At 44.8% G+C, this 26,660-nt stretch overlaps 1 protein-coding gene across 2 annotated transcripts in view; it reads left to right on the forward strand.

Moving 5' to 3' along the window:
* Positions 1 to 26,660, forward strand: part of SRFBP1 (serum response factor binding protein 1) — a 125,088-nt gene that overhangs the window by 48,058 nt on the left and 50,370 nt on the right. For both annotated transcript variants that reach the window (XM_040415941.1, XM_040415942.1), the window contains exons 2-3: positions 15,542 to 15,630; positions 23,904 to 23,976. In XM_040415941.1, coding sequence (XP_040271875.1) covers positions 15,542 to 15,630; positions 23,904 to 23,976 — 162 coding nt within the window. The remainder of the gene's footprint in view (positions 1 to 15,541; positions 15,631 to 23,903; positions 23,977 to 26,660) is intronic.

A 26,660-nucleotide genomic window follows, 5' to 3' on the forward strand; every position in this document is an offset into this window, starting at 1 on the left:
CGGATCCGATCCATCTATCAGTGGATCCGTAAAAATCATGCGGACGTCTGAATGGAGCTTTACAGGGGGGTGATCAATGACAGGGGGGTAATCAATGACAGGGGGGTGATCAGGGAGTCTATATGGGGTGATCAGGGGTGATCAGGGGCTAATAAGGGGTTAATAAGTGACGGGGGGGGTGTAGTGTAGTGTAGTGGTGCTTGGTGCTACTTTACTGAGCTACCTGTGTCCTCTGGTGGTCGATCCAAACAAAGGGGACCACCAGAGGACCAGGTAGCAGGTATATTAGACGCTGTTATCAAAACAGCGTCTAATATACCTGTTAGGGGTTAAAAAAAAAAACATCTCCAGCCTGCCAGCGAACGATCGCCGCTGGCAGGCTGGAGATCAACTCTCTTACCTTCCGTTCCTGTGAGCGCGCGCGCCTGTGTGCGCGCGTTCACAGACAATCTCGGCTCACGCGAGATGACGCCTATTGGCGTTAGCGTAGCCTGGGGGAGCCGCCGCAATGACGCCTTTCGGCGTTACAGTTGCGGGAAGTGGTTAAGATTGCATTTTTACCCACATTAGGGCTCTTTCACACCTGCGTTCTTGTCTTCCGGCATAGAGTTCCGTCGTCGGGGCTCTATGCCGGAAGAATCCTGATCAGTTTTATCCTAATGCATCCTGAACGGATTTCTCTCCATTCAGGATGCATCAGGATGTCTTCAGTTCCGGAACGGAACGTTTTTTGTCCGGAGAAAATACCGCAGCAGGCTGCGCTTTTTGCTCCGGCCAAAAATCCTGAAGACTTGCCGCAAGGCCGGATCCGGAATTAATGCCAATTGAAAGGCATTGATCCGGATCCGGCCTTAAGCTAAACGTCGTTTCGGCGCATTGCCGGACCCGACATTTAGCTTTTTCAGAGTGGTTACCATGGCTGCCGGGACGCTAAAGTCCTGACAGCCATGGTAAGTGTAGCGGGGAGCGGGGGAGCGGCATACTTACCGTCCGTGCGGCTCCCGTGGCGCTCCAGAGTGACGTCAGGACGCCCCAAGCGCATGGATCATGTGATCGCATGGATCACGTCATCCATGCGCATGGGGCGCTCTGACGTCATTCTGGAGCGCCCCGGGAGCCGCACGGACTGTAAGCATACCGCTCCCCACTACTACTATGGCAACCAGGACTTTAATAGCGTCCTGGGTGCCATAGTAACGCTGAAAGCATTTTTAAGACGGATCCGTCTTCAAATGCTTTCAGTACACTTGCGTTTTTCCGGATCCGGCGGGCACCTCCGGCAACGGAAGTGCACGCCGGATCCCAACAACGCAAGTGTGAAAGAGGCCTTACTGACTCACATTTAGGGCTCTTTCACACGAACGTTTTTTGAGTTCCGTATACGGAACCATTCATTTCAATGGTTCCGCAAAAAAAAATATGGAATGCACTCCGTATGCATTCCGTTTCCGTATTTCTGTTTTTCTGTTCTGTTCCGTTCAAAGATAGAACATGTCCTATTATTACCCGCAAATCATGTTTTGTGGCTCCATTCAAGTCAGTGGGTCCGCAAAAAAAATGGAACACATACGGAATGTACTCCGTATGTCTTCCGTGTCCGTTTCATTTTTGTGGAACCATCTATTGAAAATGTTATGCCCAGCCCAATTTTTTCTATTTAATAACTGTATATGCCATACGGAAAAACAGGAGGGAAAAAACGGAATGGAAAGAGAAACACTACTTAAAGAGGACCTTTCGCTAGAATAAAACACCTAAACTAACTGTACAGACATGTAGAGCGGTGCCCAGGGATCCCCTGCACTTACTGTTATACCTGGGCGCCGCTCCGTTCGCCCGGTATAGCCTCCGGTATCTTCATATGTTAGGCTCCACCCAGGTGAACCTGCCGGCGTCTCATTCTCCTATGCTGTAGCGCTGGCCAATCGCAGCGCTCAGCTCATAGCCTGAGAGAAAAAAAAGCCTCTCAGGCTATGAGCTGAGCGCTGCGATTGGCCAGAGCTACAGCATGGGAGAATGAGACGCCGGCAGGTTCCACTGGATGGAGCCTAACATGTGAAGATACCGGAGGCTATACCGGGAGAACGGAGCGGTGCCCAGGTATAACAGTAAGTGCAGGGAGATCCCTGGGCGCCGCTCTACATGTCTGTATAGTTAGTTTAGATGTTTTATTCTAGTGAAAGGTCCTCCTTAAACTAAAAACGGCTTGCAAAACACTGAAAAAGCCATACGGTCGTGTGAACAAGCCCTTACTCACCTTGCACCCTGTGGCAAATCAGTTTTGATATTCATTTGCTGTACGTTATGTCCTGCATTGGAGCCTTATAATGTAGGGCGTAGGAAGAGTCATTGGTAAGAACAAAGGCCGTGGTTAGTGTCGCATGATCTGCTGATGTCAGGACACGCCAAACTGCACCAAGACCAGAACCAGAAATAGAATTCAAGCATGGGGGATAAGAGAAAACTGCAAATGAGGTCAATTTGAAAAAAGAAAAACCATCCAAGGCAAAATGGGAGCTAGAATAATTGATGAAAATAAACTTTAGGGTGAAACGTATGGTTTATGGCACAACCCCTGTAACGGCCATAATGGTGTGAAATTAGTCTCAGGTAGAGACTTCAGACACAGTGTAGTAGCACTCATTTCTTGCTAGCAAGGACTGATAACATTGTCCTGACTGCTATTCTCACTTTCTTTAAGTACTAACATACTGAATTGTCCTCAAGGGACCACCGTATGTCTCAGTCAGGTTCACATATGTGGTGAACTCAACCCAAAAAGTTGTTACCAATCCTGGTAGAATAGAAAACCTTGCGCCCGCAGCAATGTTCTAGGCGTTTTGGCTATTTGGCTTCTGGGTTTTCTCCAGCCCTGCGTTGTCATTCTTCACATTGTGTTCCCGCAAGACTCATCTGCTGTTGGTTATTGTGGGAAAGAGCAGTAGGACTGAGCTGGAAAAGTATTTGTGAATTCTCCATATGTTCCAAAAAGAAATAAAAAAAATAGGCAGAAATCGAGGAACCCTGTAGCAAAAATAAAAAGGGGGAACCGGGACTGTACAGGGAGTGCAGAATTATTAGGCAAGTTGTATTTTTGAGGATTAATTTTATTATTGAACAACAACCATGTTCTCAATGAACCCAAAAAACTCATTAATATCAAAGCTGAATATTTTTGGAAGTAGTTTTTAGTTTGTTTTTAGTTTTAGCTATTTTAGGGGGATATCTGTGTGTGCAGGTGACTATTACTGTGCATAATTATTAGGCAACTTAACAAAAAACAAATATATACCCATTTCAATTATTTATTTTTACCAGTGAAACCAATATAACATCTCAACATTCACAAATATACATTTCTGACATTCAAAAACAAAACAAAAACAAATCAGTGACCAATATAGCCACCTTTCTTTGCAAGGACACTCAAAAGCCTGCCATCCATGGATTCTGTCAGTGTTTTGATCTGTTCACCATCAACATTGCGTGCAGCAGCAACCACAGCCTCCCAGACACTGTTCAGAGAGGTGTACTGTTTTCCCTCCTTGTAAATCTCACATTTGATGATGGACCACAGGTTCTCAATGGGGTTCAGATCAGGTGAACAAGGAGGCCATGTCATTAGATTTTCTTCTTTTATACCCTTTCTTGCCAGCCACGCTGTGGAGTACTTGGACGCGTGTGATGGAGCATTGTCCTGCATGAAAATCATGTTTTTCTTGAAGGATGCAGACTTCTTCCTGTACCACTGCTTGAAGAAGGTGTCTTCCAGAAACTGGCAGTAGGACTGGGAGTTGAGCTTGACTCCATCCTCAACCCGAAAAGGCCCCACAAGCTCATCTTTGATGATACCAGCCCAAACCAGTACTCCACCTCCACCTTGCTGGCGTCTGAGTCGGACTGGAGCTCTCTGCCCTTTACCAATCCAGCCACGGGCCCATCCATCTGGCCCATCAAGACTCACTCTCATTTCATCAGTCCATAAAACCTTAGAAAAATCAGTCTTGAGATATTTCTTGGCCCAGTCTTGACGTTTCAGCTTGTGTGTCTTGTTCAGTGGTGGTCGTCTTTCAGCCTTTCTTACCTTGGCCATGTCTCTGAGTATTGCACACCTTGTGCTTTTGGGCACTCCAGTGATGTTGCAGCTCTGAAATATGGCCAAACTGGTGGCAAGTGGCATCTTGGCAGCTGCACGCTTGACTTTTCTCAGTTCATGGGCAGTTATTTTGCGCCTTGGTTTTTCCACACGCTTCTTGCGACCCTGTTGACTATTTTGAATGAAACGCTTGATTGTTCGATGATCACGCTTCAGAAGCTTTGCAATTTTAAGAGTGCTGCATCCCTCTGCAAGATATCTCACTATTTTTGACTTTTCTGAGCCTGTCAAGTCCTTCTTTTGACCCATTTTGCCAAAGGAAAGGAAGTTGCCTAATAATTATGCACACCTAATATAGGGTGTTGATGTCATTAGACCACACCCCTTCTCATTACAGAGATGCACATCACCTAATATGCTTAATTGGTAGTAGGCTTTCGAGCCTATACAGCTTGGAGTAAGACAACATGCATAAAGAGGATGATGTGGTCAAAATACTCATTTGCCTAATAATTCTGCACTCCCTGTATATCTATGTATGAGGCCATCTTGACAGAAACCGTTTTCTAGTGTGAACACGATCCTGGTGGTAGAACCTGTAAATGAATGGTAATTACATCTCTTAAAGACACTGTTCGCAGGACACCTAGGGAAAGAAATCCAGGTTTCTTCCCAAGTAATTTGTTTTTTAAGCTTCACTAAGAGATTTCCTGTTTGTTCAGTTGTGGGAATATGAGAAATTGCCAGCATGCGAACGTCAGTTTAATTTATTGCAACCTTTCAAACAGCCGATTCGTGATGAAATACATTAATGGAGAATGTAAGTGTATTTACAGTATATATTATTGTGTGTGTGTTTCCATAAGAGCAGCTGGGCCACGTCCACCCAGGCGCAGTCCTGAAGAACAACTTCAAGGCGGTTGTCAGAGGTGATTATCTCGGACAAGCCTAAAATAACAAATGATCTTATGCTCACGCGTTTCTCTAGTGTGGTTTTTGTCCGGTTCTTCTGCCTCTACTTGTTTTCAAACTGCAACAGGGACGTGCTGGTGTACAGCCTGTGACCACTGCAGCCAATCGCCGTCCTCAGGGTTAGGGCTCATGCACATGAACGTGTGCCGGCCAGGCCTGTATTGTGGCCCGAAAACACCCGTTCACTTGAATGCTTGAGTGCTTACATGGGGTTTCTCTCCGTGCCTCTGCACCGCAAAACAATAGAACATGTTCTATTTTTTTTTGCATTGCGGACGGATCACGGACCCATTTAAGTTGAATGGGTCTGCATCCGCCTGCGGAAACCGGGCAACAGCGTTTGTGCATGAGCCCTTAGACTGCCCAACAGTCACGTGGCGCGCACACAGTGAATGTACAGGTATACATAACGCCACCGCTGCAGCCAATCACTGTCCTCAGCATGTTTGGTCTGCATCCGATCCGCATATTTTGGTGATTAATTTTAACGTGGCCGCAAAAGATGCGGACAGCACACTGTGTGGTCTGCATCCCCACATCCCTTCCGTGGTCCCCACTAAAAAGATAGAACATGTCCTGTTCTTGTCCGTATTGAAGTGAAAAAGAAAATGGCAGCATGCACACAGATGGGATCTGTGTTTTGCGGATGCATAATGCAAAACACATTCGGTCATGTGCATGAGCCCTTAGACTGCTGAGGACCGTTATTGGCTGCAGCGGTCACGTGGCATGCATCCGCACATCACAGTATCGGTGACGCACACAGTGAATGTACAGGACAGTGATAGAGCGCAATTAAGAATGGCTATTAGAGACCCCTCTGAAGTCTCAAGGAAAGATTGTGTCCTGTATGGACCCACAGTCTCCTGTGGACCCATACTGTAGACCAAGGATGCTCAACCTGCGGCCCTCCAGATGTTGCAAAACTACAACTCCCAGCATGCCCTAATAGCTGTAGGCTGTCCAAGCATGCTGGGAGTTTCTAGTTTTGTAACAGCTGTAGGACCACAGGTTGGCCATCCCTGCTAGACTGTGTGTGCCACCATACCATGCTCTGTCTTGTGCCACATGTGGAAGATATTGCAGTGGAGCCTGTGACTAGTTTTTAGTGTTGGATTTTAACACATTAGGCTACTTTCACACTTGCGGATCTGGCAAAACGTATGCCAACTGATGGCATTAGTAAGACTGATCAGTCAAAAAAATGCATTGAAATGCCGTCTTTCTGGTGTCATCCGGCAAAACTGATCCGGCATTTATTTTTTTCGGATCCGGAATTCCGGCATTCAGGCAAGTCTTCAGTTTTTTTTTCGCCAGAGATAAAACCGTAGCATGCTGCGGTTTTCTCTTTTGCCTGATCAGTCAAAATGACTGAACTGAAGACATCCTGATGCATCCGGAACAGATTGCTCTCCATTCAGAATACATGGGGATATGCCTGATCAGTTCTTTTCCAGTATTGAGCCCCTATGATGGAACTCTATGCCGGAAAAGAAAAACGCAGGTGTGAAAGTACCCTTAGGCTGCAAAATCTCTGCACCTTGTGGGTAGCGGGTGACAGCAACATCTTAATTCTTTATTTGCTGTTTTTTTTTTTTTTTTCTTGTGCCGCAAAAGAACTGTTCTTACAGAGCGGCATATATCTCATGGGCACTACTTGTGTGCACAGTCTGCCACCTAGTAGCTTATGAAGTAAGCCCTTTAATGGGTGGCAGAACTTCCGGCTCTGTTTCCATGATTGACGGCATCTGGAAGGACTCAGTTGATACATTGACTTTACAGACCATGTCCTTTTTATTTTTTTGTCTCCTCATGCTTTCATTACTGAATGGATGGGGCCGTTCCCTACACAAGGTGCTTTTTCTAAAAATCAACATGCCAGCTTGTGATGATTTCCAGTGGTTGCCAATCTCGATGCAGCAGAGCGTTTTGTGGGTGATGTGCATGGAGGCCATGTTTTTGCTGCTATAGGAATATTCTACTTGCTAGTTTAAAAAACAAAACAAAAATTTTACACCCACAAAAAGTTCATCCTTCATGTCCTCAGCAGATCTGTGTGCAGAGGCATACTGAATGGCTCCATAGGTAGGGCTACTTTCAATTCTGCGTTTCTCCTTTCCGGTATTGAGATCCGTCAGAGGATCTCAAGACCGGAGTAAAATGCTTCAGTTTTGTCCCCATTCCTGGTCAATGAGGACAAAACTGAACTGAAAGGAACAGAATGCATTCCGTTCTGTTTGGTTGTGTTCCCATACCGGACAGAAAAGCAATGTTTTTCTGGCCGGCATGACACACAATGTAAGTCTATGGTGCCGGATCCATTTTCTTGGACACAAAAGAAAACAGATTGACTTCTAATGGTTTTAGTGCCGGATCCGTCATGGCTATTTTAGAGAAAAACGCAGATGTGAAAGTAGTCTAAATTGTGTGCTGCCCTATGGTGTTCTGTGCACCACATTGTGGACATTTTTCTGCCCTATAAGCATTGCTACTAGGGAGGGTAGCACCTAGTACACCATTTGATGTAGGGTGCCACCATTTTCTTTCTTGGATTCCATATCAAATTGAAAGCATATAGAGGTGAAGTAGGCCCCTATAAAAGCAGTGGGTGCACTGTTCATTCCAATTTATCATGTAATTCAATGATAATTAGACATGTGCCCTTGACCACCTCTTCTTCTTCATACATACCTCACACATCTTAAGAAAATGTAAAGAAAATGGAAAGTCTAGTTGTGAGATGTAAAGCCTGTTATTCTGTAACCTGTGAAATAGGGTTGTGACAGTACCAGAGCTTGAAATTTTAGATTTCTATACCTAGTAAAGCATCGCAATATGCGATACCACATCGATACTTTGCCACAAAAATATAAGTCCTTCCATTGTTTAAATACACCAGTATAGACTCACCTAAAGAATTATTAGGAACACCTGTTCTATTTCTCATTAATGCAATTATCTAGTCAACCAATCACATGGCAGTTGCTTCAATGCATTTAGGGGGTTGGTCCTGGTCAAGACAATCTCCTGAACTCCAAACTGAATGTCAGAATGGGAAAAAAGGGTGATTTAAGCAATTTTGAGCGTGGCATGGTTGTTGGTGCCAGACGGGCCGGTCTGAGTATTTCACAATCTGCTCAGTTACTGGGATTTTCACGCACAACCATTTCTAGGGTTTACAAAGAATGGTGTGAAAAGGGAAAAACATCCAGTATGCGGCAGTCCTGTGGGCAAAAATGCCTTGTAGATGCTAGAGGTCAGAGGAGAATGGGCAGACTGATTCAAGCTGAAATAACCACTCGTTACAACCGAGGTATGCAGCAAAGCATTTGTGAAGCCACAACACGCACAACCTTGAGGCGGATGGGCTACAACAGCAGAAGACCCCACCGGGTACCAAGAAAAAGAGGCTACAATTTGCACGAGCTCACCAAAATTGGACTGTTGAAGACTGGAAAAATGTTGCCTGGTCTGATGAGTCTCGATTTCTGTTGAGACATTCAAATGGTAGAGTCCGAATTTGGCGTAAACAGAATGAGAACATGTATCCATCCTCTGATGGCTACTTCCAGCAGGATAATGCACCATGTCACAAAGCTCGAATCATTTCAAATTGGTTTCTTGAACATGACAATGAGTTCACTGTACTAAAATGGCCCCCACAGTCACCAGATCTCAACCCAATAGAGCATCTTTGGGATGTGGTGGAACGGGAGCTTCGTGCCCTGGATGTGCATCCCTCAAATCTCCATCAACTGCAAGATGCTATCCTATCATTATGGGCCAACATTTCTAAAGAATGCTATCAGCACCTTGTTGAATCAATGCCACGTAGAATTAAGGCAGTTCTGAAGGCAAAAGGGGGTCCAACACCGTATTAGTATGGTGTTCCTAATAATTCTTTAGGTGAGTGTATAACGTTAAATTAATGTGTGAGGTGGTACATGATGGGATTAACATGAAACCAGGTGGCTCACATTAATAGTAACCCCATCCATTACCTCCTCACATAATGGGCAACGTGGGGTTAATGGCTGGAGGTACATTATGTTACTTGCTGCTGATGTGAGGCACATGGTTTTATTAATTTGGACCTCCATGAGACACGCATTGAGGCCTTAATGCACACTGCTGCTGTTAGCCCGTATTGCGGCCCTCAAAACAGCGGGTGCGCAATATATGGGCATCGGCCGTTTGTGCACCACATCACGGATTCAAACTCATTCACAGGAAGGTGTGGTGCGAAACAGAGGCACAAAACCCCACGGAAGCATGAATGCGTCCGCGTACGGCGGCCCTACGGTCGGTGCCCATGCATTGTGGACTGCAATTTGGGCACCGGCCATGTGCATGAGTCCTATAGGTAAATAACTCATCAGGCACCTCATGTTGCCCATTATGGGGGGGGGGGGGGTACTTATGGGGTCACTTACTATCAATGTGAGGCACATGGAGGTACTAAAGTAATAACACCATGTGCCTCACATTAATAAGTGACACCTTATCATTTATCTCACATCATGACAACATTGAGGTTAGTGCTGGTGGCTGGCCGCGGTGCACATCATCAGAAGCAAGCGGAACCCTCCGCCCGCACGTTACACCATTTTCCTCCCTTGCTCCTTCACACTCCTCCCTCAGCCCACTCAACATTTTCATTGGTGGCAGTGGCCGGCCGCCTCCCAGTGATGGCGCACTATGCTCTCTAATCGGAGCTGCTTCTAAACTGCACCAGTGTGGGATCTACCTAGACATGTTTATGAAAGGTGACATTTTCTGCACTATTTATTGCAATTTTGGTGCATTTGTGTATTATAATTTTTTTTGGTGCAGATTTGATGCAGATTTACCACAGAGCTCACCAAAAAGGGTCAAATCCAGACAAGAAAAGCAGTTGACATGCTCCAGATTTAAAAATCCACACAGCCGGACAATTTCCACATCTAAGAAAAAACAAAGTGTACATAACATTTGCTAAATCTCCTTTTTACTTTGCTGGTGCTGTATTACACTGCGTTTTTCTTTGTAGAAAAACGTTACGTTATCCACATTGTTATCTGATGTCTGTGTCTGATCGATGGGAGACCCGTGTTCCTCCTTTCAAATGATGTAGAGGACGTGCATTTGCGCTTCCGCTCCATTCAACTGTGGGGCTGCCGGAGATATCGCTTGTACTCGGCTATCTTTGGCAGTCCTATAGCATTGAATTGCATGGCGGACACGTGTGTCTGCCACTCCAATAAAAGTACATGGGGCCCCAATTCTCATGATCTGCAGGTCGGGCCCCAGCTGATCAGACACTCAACCCTTAGGGCTTGTTCACACGACCGTGTGAAGCCCGTGCTGTGGATCGCAAATTGCGGTCCGCTAAGCACAGGCACCTGCCCTGTGGCAGCCGCATAGGGATCGCGGCCCCATTCACTTGAATGGGTCCACGATCCCTCCGTTCCGCCAAGCTCTACCTTTTTGCGGTGCGGAAGCACGGGACGGAACCTCAGAAAGCACGCCGTAGTGTTCCGTTCCACATCTCCGGATTTGCGGACCCATTGAAGTGAATGGACCGCATCCGTGATGCGGAATGGCCACGGAACGGGACCCGTGTATTGCGGATCCGCAAATGTGGTCTGCAATACGGGCACGGGCTTCACACGGTCGTGTGAACAAGCCCTTATCCTGTGGATAGAGGATAAGTTGTAATGGGACAGCCCTTTAAATTACCCACGTTTATAAACTGAATATTACACTGTTATTAATTCAAGACCAGTAATCTGTAATGGCTGGTCATATTATTGTGATTTTTGTGTAGAATAATGAGGCAGATACCAATACTGTCTAAGATTTAGCCAGAGTAAATTTAAGTTCCTTTTACATACTAGTGAAATGTCGTCTGAACCCTCCGTTCTCAGTCTAAAGTGTTAGTGGAGCCCCCTTCTCTCCCCTGACAGATGGTGCCTGGCACACCTTTGGACTGTCTAGTCTAAGTTTATACCACCTATTAATTGGCTTACTTTGTTCCAGATTCTGCTGCAAGTTTGGAACACATTATGACATCGTCATGCCCACTTTCCCCTAAGTCACGCTCTCTTGTCTGAGACAGATTTCTGCCCCACTGTGTGGCCATATGTTTTTCTGCAAGTTTACAAAGACGAAGAATGCCAGTAGAGCAGCATACCTCTTTGTATCACTCAGCACCATGGTGGTCATTAGCTGACAGAAACCTGGCTGTTCTACCACTCCTGGTCCATAGCAGAAGTGGAACGTTCTATGAAAAGTGACAATATGTACCAGTTATGTTTTCCACACATTTGGCATAAATGTTAAGTTTGTTTGTGGAATTGCAAGATAGTTTTCTTTCTTTGAGACTTTTTCCTGCTTTGCTCTATAGAGTCAAGAAGCATTGCTTATTGTGTACGTTTTCACGATTACTTTGTGGCAGTGACTGCATCTAAAATTGTAGGGCAGATCGGCAGGGATCTGAGTCTCGGCACTCGGCCTATCGGCTGTTTCAGGAAGCCGCCGCGCTCCTTGTAGCTCAGAGGAGCATAGCCTGCTCCCGGCAGCTTTCCAAGCACTTTGGCCCCTTTCACACGGGCGAGTTTTCAGCGCGGGTGCAATGCGTGAGTTTTACGCATTGCACCCGCACTGAATCCGGACCCATTCATTTCTATGGGGCTGTGCACATGAGCGGTGATTTTCACGCATCACTTTTGCATTGCGTGAAAATCGCAGCATGCTCTATTTTGTGCGTTTTTCACGCAACGCGGGCCCCATAGAAGTGAATGGGGCTGCGTGAAAATCGCAAGCAAGTGCGGATGCGGTGCGATTTTTCACGCACGGTTGCTATGAGACGATCGGGATGGGGACCCGATCTTTATTATTTTCCATTATAACATGGTTATAAGGGAAAATAATAGCATTCTGAATACAGAATGCATAGTACAATAGGGCTGGAGGGGTTAATTTTTTTTTTTTTAAATTATTTAACTCACCTTAATCCACTTGTTCGCGCAGTCGGCATCTCTTCTGTCTTGTTGTGTGAGGAATAGGACCTTTTGATGACGTCACTACGTTCATCACATGGTCCGTCACATGGTCTATTACCATGGTGATGGACCATGTGATGAGCGTAGTGACGTCATCAAAGGTCCTATTCCTCACACAACAAGACAGAAGAGATGCCGGCTGTGCGAACAAGTGGATTAAGGTGAGTTAAATAATTATTATTATTATTATTATTTTAACCCTCTCCATCCCTATTGTACAATGCATTCTGTATTCAGAATGCTATTATTTTCCCTTATAACCATGTTATAAGGGACAATAATAAAGATCGGGTCCTTAAAAACGGTCCCATTGATTTCAATGGGTCAGTCTGACCGTGAAATGTCCTATTTTTGGACGGACGCTATTCACTGGCCGTTAAAAGAATGGCCATGTGAATAGCCCCATAGACTTTCATTGGTGCTAAAAATGGCCGTGTGACGGACGTTACTTAGACGGGACTTAGATGTGCATGAGGCCTTCCTCAACCTCTTCACAGAACATGCCTAGAAAACCCTCCCACAGAAATCCGTCATCAACTCCTTCCATTGTACCTTTTGGTTCATGCGACTCCTGTAAAGCACATCTTTAAAGAGATTTTTCTGGACATCTCAGGATATAGCAAATTCTTGGGATTGTCTTGCAACCTTCCAACCCCTCCATGATAACCTGTGATTTTACCATAGCCAAAGTCATTGTGGAGCTGTAACTTAATGCCAAATGTTCTGTCCTGTTCAGCGACGACAATGGTTTATAAATAGGGATGAGCGAATCGACTTCGGATGAAGTATCCGAAGTCGATTTGCATAAAACTTTATTTCAATACTATAGTATTAAAATGTATGGACTCCAATGAGCCAAAGTTATTACTTCACTAAGTCTCGCAAGACTTTGCATAATAACTTCAGAAATTGATTTATACTGTAAAAAAACATTTCCCGAACTCAGGAACGTTCGCTCCATACAGTATTGAAACGAGGTCTTATGCTATCGACTTATCCCTATTTAGAAACCATTGTCGTCGCTGAACATAAAAAAAGTATTGCGATATTCGATACCACGAGAAAAAAATAAAACTCCAAAAAAGCTGTGTGCATTATGCATTTTATGGAACGTCCGGCCCATAATAGAACAGTCCTATTCTTCATTTTTTTAAATTTTTTTGGAGGGGGACGGGGGGGGACAAGGCGAAAAAAAAAAATTGTGAATCGCGCAGTTTCACTCACAGGGCATCTTTACACTCTCCCTGCTGCCCTGGGCTCTGTGTACACAGCAGCAGGGATCTTACCATGGCAGCCCTGACCGATCGGAGCCCCAGGATTACACTGCTGGGGCTCCGATCACAACTGCCACTGCACCACCAATGAAGAGTGTGGAGGGGACCCTGTGGCCACTGCCCCCAATGATTTAATACTGGGGGTGTTTTAGGGGGGGCTCACTGCGCAACCAATGTTTTTAAACCATTAATACAAATACAGGAGGCGGGTGCCAGCGGCATAAACGCATAGTCGACACCCGACCTCTATGACAGGGAGCTGCCATCAGCGGCAGTTAACCCCTCAGGTGCAGCACCTGAGGGGTTAACTGTCGATGATCGCAGCTCCCTGTCATAGAGGTCGGCTGCCGACTATGTGATTCTGCAGCCGGCACCCGCCTCCTGTATTTGTATTAATGAAGTATGTATCCACTGGACTCTGGGGTCGAGTGGAGGGTGGACCATAGGCGCAAAACATAACCAGAGTTTGTTTCAAACCAATAGGTTTTTTTAATTGTTTTTGTTATCGTGAGATCACGATAACAAAAACAATTAAAAAAAACTATTGGTTTGAAACAAACTCTGGTTGTGTTTTGCGCCTATGGTCCACCCTCCACTCGACCCCAGAGTCCAGTGGATACATACTTCATACACTGACCCGGACGGCGGCCTGGCCCCCGCCAAAGGTGAACACGGACGTAACCGGCAGCACCAACCAGCAACACCTAAACCACTCCTACTCGCCTCCAGTATAGTTGCACCGAACATTAGGTGCAACAACAACAGGTGAGCAGTACCACTCTTCCTGTATTTGGAAGCTTGTTCTGAACCTACTCACCCTATGAGCGCCTTTTTCCTCCTTTGGCCACTTCTTACTGTATTTGTATTAATGAGTTGCTTATCTTCATTGGTGGCGCAGTGGCCTCAGCCCCTCCTCTCCTCCGCCCCTCTCTCTTCCCATTGGTGGCAGCACAGGGGGGAGGGAGAGAGTGACTTCTCCTCCCCTGTGCTGCTAGGGGAACATGGCGCACGCTGAGAGCAGCACGCTCCATGTTCTCTGATACTAGGCTGTGCAGTAGCGCAGCCTAGTATCGGTAAATGGCAAATCCCGGTATTTAATCGATACCGGTACAAAAGTATCGATTGGGTATCGATAATTCGATACCCGGTGCAACCCTATTAAGAACCATACACTATACCAGTGGTGGCGAACCTATGGCACAGGTGCGGCACTCACAGCCCTCTCTGTGGTCACCCGCACCCTGGAAAAAGTCTATGGTGTACCAATATCCCTTAGACTTTTCCTGCCACTCATCAGTGCAGGGCACACTATGAACAGCACAGGCAGCGCACTGAATGTATGCAGGTTATTATAGCTAAATGATAAAGTACATAAAAGATATACTATATTGGTATTCAGGTTAAATTGCCGTGCTGGCACTTGGCGATAGGTAAGTGGGCTTTGGTTGCAGTTTGGGTAATCGGTCTCTAAAAGGTTTGTCATCACTGCACTATACAGTTATATCCAGCACTGTCCTCTGATCTATGCAGCTAATACATGTTGTTGTGTAATGAGATTTAAAGGGAATGTGTTGTCAGAAAATGACTAATTGTTTAAATCACATTTTTATATTAAACAGATATTTATATAATTTTTGGTGATTTTTTTTTATTTTCCATTTCACTATATTTAAACAAACTATAAGATCCTTCCGTTTTGGTCTTATGGTCTGTACAGATGACTGTACTGTAGTTATCTGCCTATCATTACAGGTAAGATAAGAATGTCAGCACCTCTTTGTATAGATAACACAGGTTCCACCATTCACAATAGTTGATTGTCAATGCTTACTGACCTTTTACACAGGTCACAGACCATGCCTACAAAACTTAATAGAAGTCAATGAGGTTCCCCTGTCCTGGTGGTTGCTGTAAAGCTTCTCTAAATGTTAAGAACAGCTCAGGCATGATGGGCGATCCGACAATCATGTTTAGGAAATAGAATAAAAAATCTGTAATCAGAAAATAAAACCGATATGGAAAAAAAAAAAAACGGATATGTGTGTCGCTATCTGGTTTTAACTGGCAGAAAAAAAATTCTGTGACACACAAGTGTTTTTTTTCCAGTTCTTGCTTCTTACTCATGATTCTTGTCTGGAATTACTTTTCTCCCACAGGTTGTGAAGATGCGGAAAGATGTAAAGAAAGTAAAAGCTCTAACACTTCGCAAACTAATCCGGCACATTTCGAAGCTGAAATCCAAAAAGTTAGTAAATCCATATCTTAATGAATTTTGTTGCTTGTTGTACAGCACATACTAGTAGAAATTGGATTTGAAGTTTTAACCAGATTATTTTAGGCCCTGGTAGCCTTATTTTTCTCTCCTTTTCTGATGAAACACAGCGTGTAAAGCATGTAGACAGATCTCCACAGAAGAATCTGAGTCCATTTCAGAAAACTTCCATTACAGTCATAGATATTTTTAGTGATTAACCGCGCCACAAGCCCCAGACTTACTGATATTGATTGGTAGATTTCTATAGTTTTATGTACTCTGGAGTGTTCTGGGTAGTTGTGTTTTATATAGTCCTCATGTGCAGCATTATTTTGTTAAAAGCATCCACTTTAAGGGTATTTTATTTGAATTTTTTTATTCTACTCATTTTGGGCTAAAATTCTTTGATAAAGTTGGTCTTTATTAACTACTTCATTACCAGTTAGATAGGCCCATTACAATAGGAGAATTACAACATTTCATGCTGTAATAACTATTTCATTTCTGAGCCAACCTACATGTATTTTATATAGGTCATAGAACACATTTTCCCTTTTGTGCCATTAGATCAGACATCATCAAACTGCGCCCTCCAGCTGTTGTAAAACTACAACTCCCACAATGCCCTGCTGTAGGCTGATACCTGTAGGCTGTTCGGGCATGCTGGGAGTTGTAGTTTTGCAACAGCTGGAGGGCCGCAGTTTGAGGATGCCTGCATTAGATGATAGAGATTATATATTTTCAAAAATGTATATTTTTCCGTTCTTACCATTTTTTTTTTCCTGTTACAAAAGATTTCAAGACAAAACATTTTTTCTAAAATCGTTACCACATGTTTCTGCTTTGAATATAGAGGCTACTTGTGTAATTTATCTACTGGCTGTCCTCATGTCAACACTTCATAGGATTAGAGCTCATTTTGGATTTTGGAAACCTATTTTTCTACTGCTGGTTCTATGGCACCATACTGCTAGTACAGATGTTGTACAGTGCCAAAACAGTAGAAACTCCTTCAAAGTTACTATCTTTTAACCCCTTCCCTACCAGCGCCGTAATAGTTCGGCGCTGGCTGGGTCTTTAAAGGTGGCACCCGCTCCTGGACCCCCGATCACGGACATTTAACCCCCTCAGATGCCGTGGTCAATCCTGACCACGGCATCTGAGCGCATGAAACACCGGTGTTGCTCCGGCTCCCCCATGTGGCGATAGGAGATTCCAAAGCGTGTATGCAGCAGCCCCTGTCTTTGTGAATGACAGGAGGCTGCTGCATAGTATTTCCTATGGAGCCCTTGCCTGTAATAGGGCTCCATAGGAAACAAGCATTCCTATGAGAAGTATATATATAAAAAAAAAAGTTAAAAAACAAAACCTACAAATTCAAATCACCCCCTTTTTCCAAAATAAAAATAAAAGAACTAAAAAAATAAAAAAAATACACATCATGGGTGTCGCGTTGTGCCAAAATGCCCATAGTATAAAAATATATTGCCCATACGGCAAACAGCAAAACGGAAAGTCAAAAAGTCATGCACACCCCAGAATGGTATCAATAAAAAGTTCAGAAGTCCTCTATATATACTGTTGCTAAAACTAATAACTATATTTTTTATTAGAATTTTTTCTTAATGAAAGACAAAGGGGATAAATTTGTGTGTATGTAGTCTGCTTTACTATTAGTAAAACTAATGACTATGACTTTTTGTTTTATTTGTTTGTTTTTATTTTAAATAAAAAAAATGAACACCTTCCTGCCCCAGTCAGCGCAGGAAGGGATTAATTTACGCCTAAACTTGACCTTATACTGATCAGAATCCATATCAACAGAGGAAGTGTAGACATTAAAGGGGCTGTCCAACCATAAGAACTTATCCCCGATACACAGGATAGGACTTAAGCATCTAAATGGTGGGAGTCCAACCGCTAGGACCCCCACTGATCACAAGAAGAGTCCCTACAGTGAATGTAGCAGTCATGCATGTGCGCTGCTGCCCCTACAGTCCTAGAGTGGAATGCATTTGTGACAATCACTTCATTCTTGTAATCGGTGGGGGCCCCACTGGTTGCACAGTTTAATTACCCACCCTACTGGATAATCCTAAAATGGGGACCTTTTACATGCTACCGAAAATACATAAAGAAGGGAATCCTGGCAGACCAATCATTTCAGGTATGGGGACCCTAACTGAAGGGATCTCGAGCGGGGTAGAGAATATTCTGAAACCCTTGGTCAAAAGGACACCTAGTTTTATCCAGGACACCACAGACATTCTGTGCAAGCTATCAGCCATTAGACCATTACCAGAAAACACTAGATTGGTGAATATGGATGTAGAGCCCCTGTACTCTAATATCTCTCACAAGGATGGCATAGACGCATGTCAGTACTTCCTGCAAAAAAAAAAAATCTTGCCACGGAACCAGCCCTGAAACTGATCAGGTATGTACTTCACCACAATTACTTTGCCTTTGGGGAAGACATATACCTACAGCGTATGGGTAGCGTCATGGGTAGTAGAATGTCACCACAGTATGCCAACCTGTTTATGGCCAAACTAAAGAAGGATTTTCTGTCGACCTGCACCAACAAACCTTTTGGCTTACTTTCGGTATATCGATGACCTTCTGCTGATTTTGTCTGGCTCAGAAGAGGAACTACTGACATTTCATAAAAACGTCAACAAGTTTGACCCGACCATGAGGCTCACTCTCAATTACTCCCAATCCCACGTATATTTTCTGGACTTAAGGAACAATACCATACAAACATCTATCATAAACCCACAGGCCGTCCGGCATATCTTATATGGAACAGTTTTCATCCAAAACAGGTTAAAAAGTCCGTCATTTACAGCCAGGCCCTATGTTATATCCGTATTTGTTCAGTCATTGAGGACAGAAAACATCTGCTGTCACTAAGGAATACATTCCTACAACAGAGATATCATCCCCTGGTCATACAAGAACAAATACATAGAGCCATGAGGATTCCAAGAAACAGCCTCTTGGATTACAGACAAAAGGAGGTCACCAACAGGGTGTTTTTTAATGGTGATGTACAACCCTCGAATGAACATCCTAAAGAAAATTGCAGCAGCCCTCCAACCAATATTCAACAAAGACAAAAAACTAATATTTCCAGAGTTACCTCTTCTGGCATACAAACAACCATCAAACTTGAGGAATCTCCTTGTCAGGCGTGCCCTCTCATCACCATCACAGACGGGTACTTTTCCATGCAACCACAAAAAAAGCAAGACCTGCACACGTCTTATCCACTAATACAGTCCGTATACCCAACAGACCTGTAAGTTCATGGACACCTTCTCATGTGAATCCTCCAATGTTCTGTACATGATACTCCTAATGGAGCAATTTATATTGGGGAGACTGTACAGAAACTGCGATCCAGAATGAACCTGCAAAGATTTAAGATAAACCACAAAGCTGATACAACTGTAGGAATCCATTTCTCTGGACCAGGACACTCCATGAATGACTTTGTAACAGCTGCTGCGGTGCGCCGCTGTTCCCCTGCTTACTGCCATGGTCCCGGGCGCCGTGTTCAGCGGTGATCTGCGGCCGGTGCTTCGCATTCAACGCTGCAGTCCTGGGCTCTGTGTGAGAACTGTTGTTCTGGGATCCGCTCCACAGTTTCCTCTCAGCCCTGGCCACAGCATCCTTGCTGTTTGTTTTCTACAGCACTTCCTTAAAGGCCAACGCGCGTCACTTCCTGGGCTTTATGGGTTAAGTCATGTGACCTCGCTGACCAATCCTAGCCCTCCTCCACATATATAAGTGGCTCAGCCCACTTCCCAGATGCCTCAGTGTCAAGGTCCTTGTGTCCTGCTAAGGTTCCTGATTCTCGCCTGTGTCCCTGACTCGTATTTGTATTCCTGGACTCTGCTACCTGTTAGATCCCTGCCTGTTTGCCTTGACTCTCCGGTTGCCGATCCGGATTGCCTGACCTGTACCTGTGCTGCCTGACCTGACCTTTTGCCTGTCTGACTACGCCTCTGTCTCATCCTTCGGTCCTGCACCTCTGGTACCTGTCTCGGGTACCTTCTGGTACGCCTGGACCAGCTGCCTCGTGTCCCTATCCTCCTCAAGAGGTAGCGACCTGGTTTTCCCCTCGGGAAAGTCTATCCCCACCATCAGGGGTACTGTGAAGACCCAAGAATTTACTTAGACAACTCCCTTATTGAAGGTAGGACACATGGCACAGTGGGTTCACACCCGCTGGTTCGTGACAGTACACTGAGGCTATGGACCCCGCTGGTCACCCCAAGCTTGTCGTTCAGGAATTGCTACATGAAGTGAGGCATCAGAGCGAATGTTAGGATGTCATGATGCAGTTCATGCAAAATGTTGCTGCTTGTCTCGATGCAATCTCTTCTCCAGCTACTGCAGGGTCGCCAGTCGCTGCTACCCTTGCAATACCCACACCGGTGAATCCGGATTTGCGTGCCGCTGGTGTGGAACTCCCTGTGCCACCCTGCTATGGTAGAGATCCAAAAACCTGTCGTGTATCCCTGAATCAGTGCCTGATCCACTTTGAGTTGCATGGGCAGAAGTTTCCCACTGAGTGGTCCAAGGTTGCCTTCATTGTGTCCCTGCTGTCTGATGAGGACCTAGCTAGGGCAAATCCTATTTGGGAACATGGAGGTCCAGAGACCACTGGCTACCTTCCGGCTGGTTTTTGAAGAGCCCGGCCGCATGTCCTCCGCTGCATCAGCTCTGCTGCCTCTACGACAGGGTTCCTCGTCTGTGCGTCAGTACGCCATCCCGTTTCGTACCCTGGTTGCTGAACTTGCATGGAACTAAGAGGCTCAACCGGCAGTGCCATTCTGACCGGATTAAGGATGAATTAGCTGGTCCCAACCGCGTCCGTCTACTCTGAATGACCTGATCACCTTGGCCACAAGGATAGATATGCGTTTCAGGGAACGTTTTAAGGAGGTCGCATGCAAAAGAAGACCACTTCGTTTGGCTCCATCCTTCCAGAGGCCGGTTCTTCCTCTAGTGTCTACCTCATCTGAAGAGCCCATGCAAATAGTGCGCCTTCGATTGTCTGACCAGGAACGTTTACGCCGCAAAGCAGAGAACCTGTGTCTGTTTTGTGGAGGCAATGCCCAATTTGTGAGTAATTGTCCACAGAACCCGGGAAACGCCAATGTCTAGGATCAGTTGGAGAGGTGGTCCTAGACAAGAAGAAGTCCTCTCCGAAACGGTCATTTCCTGTGACTCTCTCTTACAAGGTATTCGCACTGTCTGTGCCTGCATTCTTGGATTCTGGGTCAGCCTGTAACTTCATTCAGCAAGCTCTTGTCCATCATTACCGGCTTCCTACCATCCGTCTAGAAGGGCTCTATCAGTGGCTTCTGTAAATGGACTGCCACTTCCCAAACCTGTGCTTTCTATTGCTATGCCCCTAAAGTTGCAAATAGGGGTTCTGCATTCAGAGATGATCTCATTCTATGGGCTGCCAGCGTCTGTGAATCCAGTTATTCTTGGTCTTCCCTGACTGCTTCAGCACACTCCACTTCTGGACTGGCACTTCGGTCATATTCTGCGTTGGGGATCATCCTGCCAGTTCACCTGCTTATCAGAGGTCCAACCTGCTTCCTCGCCTACTGTACCTGTAGACCTGTCCGGACTTCCACAGCAGTATGCCAGTTTGGCATATGTCTTCAGTAAGAAAGAGGCCGAGACCCTGCCTCCTCATTGTCCTTATGATTTGTCCGATTGACTTTCTGGTGCCACTTCTCGTGGTCGAGTGTACCCACTCTCACTTCCTGAGACCCAAGCGATGTCTGAGTACATCAAGGAGAATATCGAGAGGGGGTTTATCTGTAAGTCTACTTCACCAGCCGGTGCCGGGTTCTTCTTTGTGCAGAAAAAAGGTGGATCCTTACAGCCCTGTATCGACTATCGAGGTCTGAATAAGGTCACAGTCAAGATCGATACCCTCTTCCTCTAATTTCCAAACTCTTTGACAGGATCCGGGGAGCTAAGGTCTTCACAAAATGTGACCTGTGCGGTGCATACAACCTTATCCGCATTGAAAAGGGCGATGAGTGGAAGACTGCTTTCAACACTCGTGATGGACACTACGAGTATCTCGTCATGCCCTTCGGTCTGTGCAATGCTCCCGCAGTTTTCCAGGAGTTGGTAAACGATATATTCCGGGACCTGCTCTATGTCTGTGTGATAGTGTACCTAGATGATATACTGATCTATTCTCTAGATTTGACCACTCACCGGAAGCATGTACATTTGGTTTTACAGCGGTTGAGATAGAATCGACTTTATGCCAAACTCGAGAAATGCATCTTTGAAAAATCTACCATACAGTTCCTCGAAAACATACCGTATTTTTCGCCCCATAAGACGCATTTTCCCCCCCCCCCAAAGTGGGGGGGAAATGCCCCTGCGTCCTATGGGGTGAATACTAATGAGCACTTCCATTATGGAAGCACTCATTAGTACCGGAGGACCGGGAAGCGGTGAAGGCTTTGTTTTCACCGCTTCCTGGTCCTCGGCTGTGAAGGCTGTGCACAGCGTGACTGCTCTCTGTGATCTCATGCTGTGCGCAGCCATCACAGCACAGCTGGAAGACAGAGCGCGCTGGAGGAGAGGAGCGGCGGCATCCAGGAGCAGGAGAGGTAAGTGGTTTATTTATTTTATTAAACATGAGGCGCTGGGGGCAACAAGAGAGGCAATGGGGGCAACATGAGAGGCAATGGAGGACTACAGAGGGCTGATATGAGGCAATAGGGGCTGCTGGGGGCCAATATGAGAGGCAGCGGGGGCCAATATGAGAGGCAGCAGGGGCTGATATGAGTTCTGATTGTGGGTCATTCATGTGACTTGTTGGGGTCTTATTAACATTGGGGGTCTGATTGGGGCTGTTAGCTAAGGTTTAATCTGAGGTGTAATGGAAAATATTTTTTTGTTATTGTCCTTCTCTAAAACCTAGGTGCGTCTTATGGGCCTGTGCATCTTATAGGGTGAAAAATATGGTAATCTCTGATACCGGGCTGCAGATGGATCCTGAAAAATTAAATGCAGTAATGGACTGGCTCCGTCCACAGGGTCTTCATGCTATACAGCACTTCTTTTGATTTGCTAATTTCTATTTCTTACATCTCCGATCTGCGCTCTTACCAAGAAAGGGGTGAATGTCAGAGACTAGACTCCTGAGGCGGAGGCCGCGTTTGTCCAATTAAAATGGTCCTTTGCTTCTGCACCTGTTCTGCGTCATCCCGATGTCTCTTGCCAATTCTTTTTAGAAGTGGGCGACTTCTCCATAGGAGCCGGTGCTGTTTTACTACAGAAAGGTTCCAAGGGCAAGATGTTTACATGTGGATTTTTCTCCAAGCTCTCCTCCCCTGCTGAAAGGAATTACTGTATAGGAGACAGAGAGCGCTTCTGGCCATAAAACTTTCCCGTTGCCGATCCGGATTGCCTGCCCTGTACCTGTGCTGCCTGCCCTGACCTTTTGCCTGTCTGACTACGTCTCTGTCTCATCCTTAGATACCAGAGGTGCAGGACCAATCTGAGGTACCTCCTGGTCTGCCTGGACCAGCTGCCTCGTGTGCCTATCCTCCTCAAGAGGTAGTGACCTGGTGTTCCCCTCGGGAAAGTCTATTCCCACTATCAGGGGTATTGTGAAGATCCAGGGGTTCACTTAGACAACGCCCTTAGAGTAGGTAGGACACCTGGCGCAGTGGGTTCACACTCGCTGGTTCGTGACAGACTTAAAGGTTTTGATATCCAAAGGCAACTTTTAAGAATGATAGAGACAGAAAAACTTGGGAATTTAAAATAATGACTACATCCAGTCATTAAGTGATGGACTGAATCTCAACCCTGGTTTTATGACCCACTATTTAGACAAAATTCACACCTCTCTCAGTTCGAATCCCAATCCCTAATCTAAATTGTCTCCGCTGACCATTTCTACTTGTTGATCAGCCTTATCTTTTATTATGCATCCCCCCATGTATATGTTTTGCTGTAACATTCTATAAGTGTCTTGCCTCTTTCTCAGTCTTTCATATGTAATCCTGCCTGAAGAAGGAGCCTTTGTGCTCTGAAAGCTTGCAATATGTTTTTTTCTGGTTCTCCTATAATACTTTATTATTTATTAACGCAATAGTATTCAACATCACATTGTTTTTGCGGGCTAACATGGTACTATCCAATCCTTGCCACACTTCATTCATTATGTAATTTATTTTAACTCTATTACTTTATATTATCAGGGGAACAGAAGAACTGACGGTCAAAAATCAAAGACGAGCACAAAGACTTCTTGAAGAAATTCAGTATATAAAGGTAAAATACATGCTCCATAGACCCCTTATTCCATATGCAGTCTGTCCTGCCACTTGTAACTCACTCTTGCAAATTGTCTGGAACATTTCAGTTATTTTAATCCAACATTTTTCTGTGTTTTTGCTATTTCTTCTGTGATCCTGGCTTACTTTGGCACACATGCTTGCCAGGCTAAGTGTACATTTGTTTAGGAATGCATGCACTTTTTAAAGGCTTGGAGTATTTACTGCAAGTCCTCCTTAAAAGGAGGACCGTTCCCGTTTTAGTAGACTTGTGAATAGCAGAAGTGAATGCTGACTTCATGCTCCGGCTATGGCCAGTTCTTTATACATTTTTAGAAGATGCGGTCATGATCCACTGTGTGCCCAGAGCGAAGGAAAATCTGGACAATTTGGAATAAAAGTGCACTGAAGACTGTCTGAAGATAAGGACCACATGCCTTACTACAGATAGTGGGTTCTTGTAGCATACCCTTATTTTTTATTTAATTTTTTTCAGATTGAGAAGCAACATTTTATTTTCTGGTCAAAAAATTTTTTAATACATTTTTCATTCTCAAAAGCTAAATAAGCAAATTAAGTGTTAAAAGGGTTATTGCCTTCATACAATTTCCTGATAGTAAATGTAGTGCGGGGAACATGTTTATTGTTCCCTCTAGGCCATTTTATTGGCTTTTGTGGACATTCCTGATCTCCCCACTTCGGTGGCGGTCACACTGCGCTGTTTATACTGTAAAACTATATTTCCCGCAATTTTTCTGTCTTTCCTGTCTCTCTCATCCATCGCATTCCCGCATGTCGGTCAGCCCCCTTAACTGGTTGGTCACATCAAGTGACCTGCAGTAGCATTGTAAAGCATGGGCAATCAAAGGGAATATGTCACCGCGATTTTGGACTATTATCTATATACATGGGTAGTAATGCAGATAAGGGCTCTGATTTATCATGCCTTCACTCTCTCACTTGCGCAAAAATTTTACGAATTTTTACACCACTCACTCCAGTTTTGAAATATGGGTGGGGAAGTGGGTGTGGTTAGCTATGTTAATGAGTTTCACTTCAGATTTATCATTGAGACTTTTAAAAAAAAAAAGTCAGCAAAAAGCCCCAATCTCACTCCACTAGGAGAGTGGAGAAGGAAAACTGGAGTAACTTTTCTAGACAAGTGTTAGGTAGAAGGATAAGACAAATTTATGAACTAACGTGACATTTGATAAATGTGGCAAAAAGTACTCTGACACAGACTCAACCAAAACTGGCTTCAGATATTATTCCCTTGTTATTGTTATTTAGAATTAAAGCGCCATTTATTCCATAGCGCTGTTATGATAAATTCCTCCCAAGGAATCCAGATTGCTATTTTATATTTTCCTACTGCCTGTATCCCCGCTGTTAGCTCTCGAAGCTGCACTGAAATACACCGTCCGGACTGCTGTGCTGTTCTAACATAATGGAGAGGACTCATGTGCGCATACATGGCAGTCCTGACTATGCATTTTAACGCATTTCTGAGTGCTCATAGCGTGGGAAAGGGGGGGCAGTAGGAAAATAAAAAATAGTAATCTGGACTCCGTGGGCGGAATTTACCATGGGGAGAATATTTGAGTCTGTATTGGAGTACTTTGTGCCACATTTATAAAATGTCACAAGTTATTTGATAAATTTGGCCTGTCCTTAAGGCCTCTTTCACACAGAAAAAAAACTATTTACGTTCTGTTTTTTTGCGTTCCGTATACGGAACCATTTATTTCAATGGATCTGCAAAAAAAACAGAAGGTACTCCGTATGCCTTCTGATTTTGTGTTTCTGTTTTTCCGTTCCGTTCAAAGATGGAACATGTCCTATTATTGTCCTAATAACGGACTAGGATAGTACTGTTCTATCAGGGGCCAGCTGTTCCGTTCCGCAAAAAACAGAATGCACACGGACGTCATCCGTATTTTTTGCGTACCACAAAATACTGAAAAAGCCATACGGTCGTGTGCAAGGGGCCTAAACCTAACACTTCTGTCTAGAAAAGCTCCTCCAGTTTTCCTACACCATCCTCCTCCTGGAGTGAGATAGCGACTTATTTGCGATCTTTAAAAAAAAGTCACAATCATAAACCTGGACTCATTAACAAAGCTAAGTGCACCCACTTTTCCAGCCATATTACAAAACTGCAGTGAGTGGTCCAAAAATTTTGCACAAGTGAGTGTAAAAAAAATCACACATTTTTGCGCAATCTCTTACATTTTGTGCAAGTGAGTGGAAAAAAAGTCGCAAAAGTCCTATTTTGCAACTTTTTGATGCCAGAATTTTGGAGTGAAGTTTTAAAGGGATTCTGTCATCAGGTTTGGGGCTATAGAGATACGGACATGCACGGCTAGATCGCCGTTAGCATGTCCGCAATATATGTGTCCTATAGGGCTGTGTGGTTTTAATTTCTTTAAAAAAGGATTTTAGAGATATGCAAATGAGTGTTGAATGTGTCGAAGGGGCTGCACTAACCTTACTTGTGCCCGCCTGTGAAGGAGCCCAGCACCGCCTATGTCTCCTCCTTTCATCAACGATAGATTGCCGTAATCTCACGATGCGCACTGCCGGTATAGTGTTCCTTCCCTGTGCTGGCATCAGCCTCAGGGAAAGAACTGCGCATGCGCGAGCTCGCACATCGTGAGATTACGGCTATCTATCGTTGATGAA

This window comes from Bufo bufo, chromosome 2 (genome assembly GCF_905171765.1).
Source record: "Bufo bufo chromosome 2, aBufBuf1.1, whole genome shotgun sequence".
NCBI classification, from domain to species: Eukaryota; Metazoa; Chordata; class Amphibia; order Anura; family Bufonidae; genus Bufo; species Bufo bufo.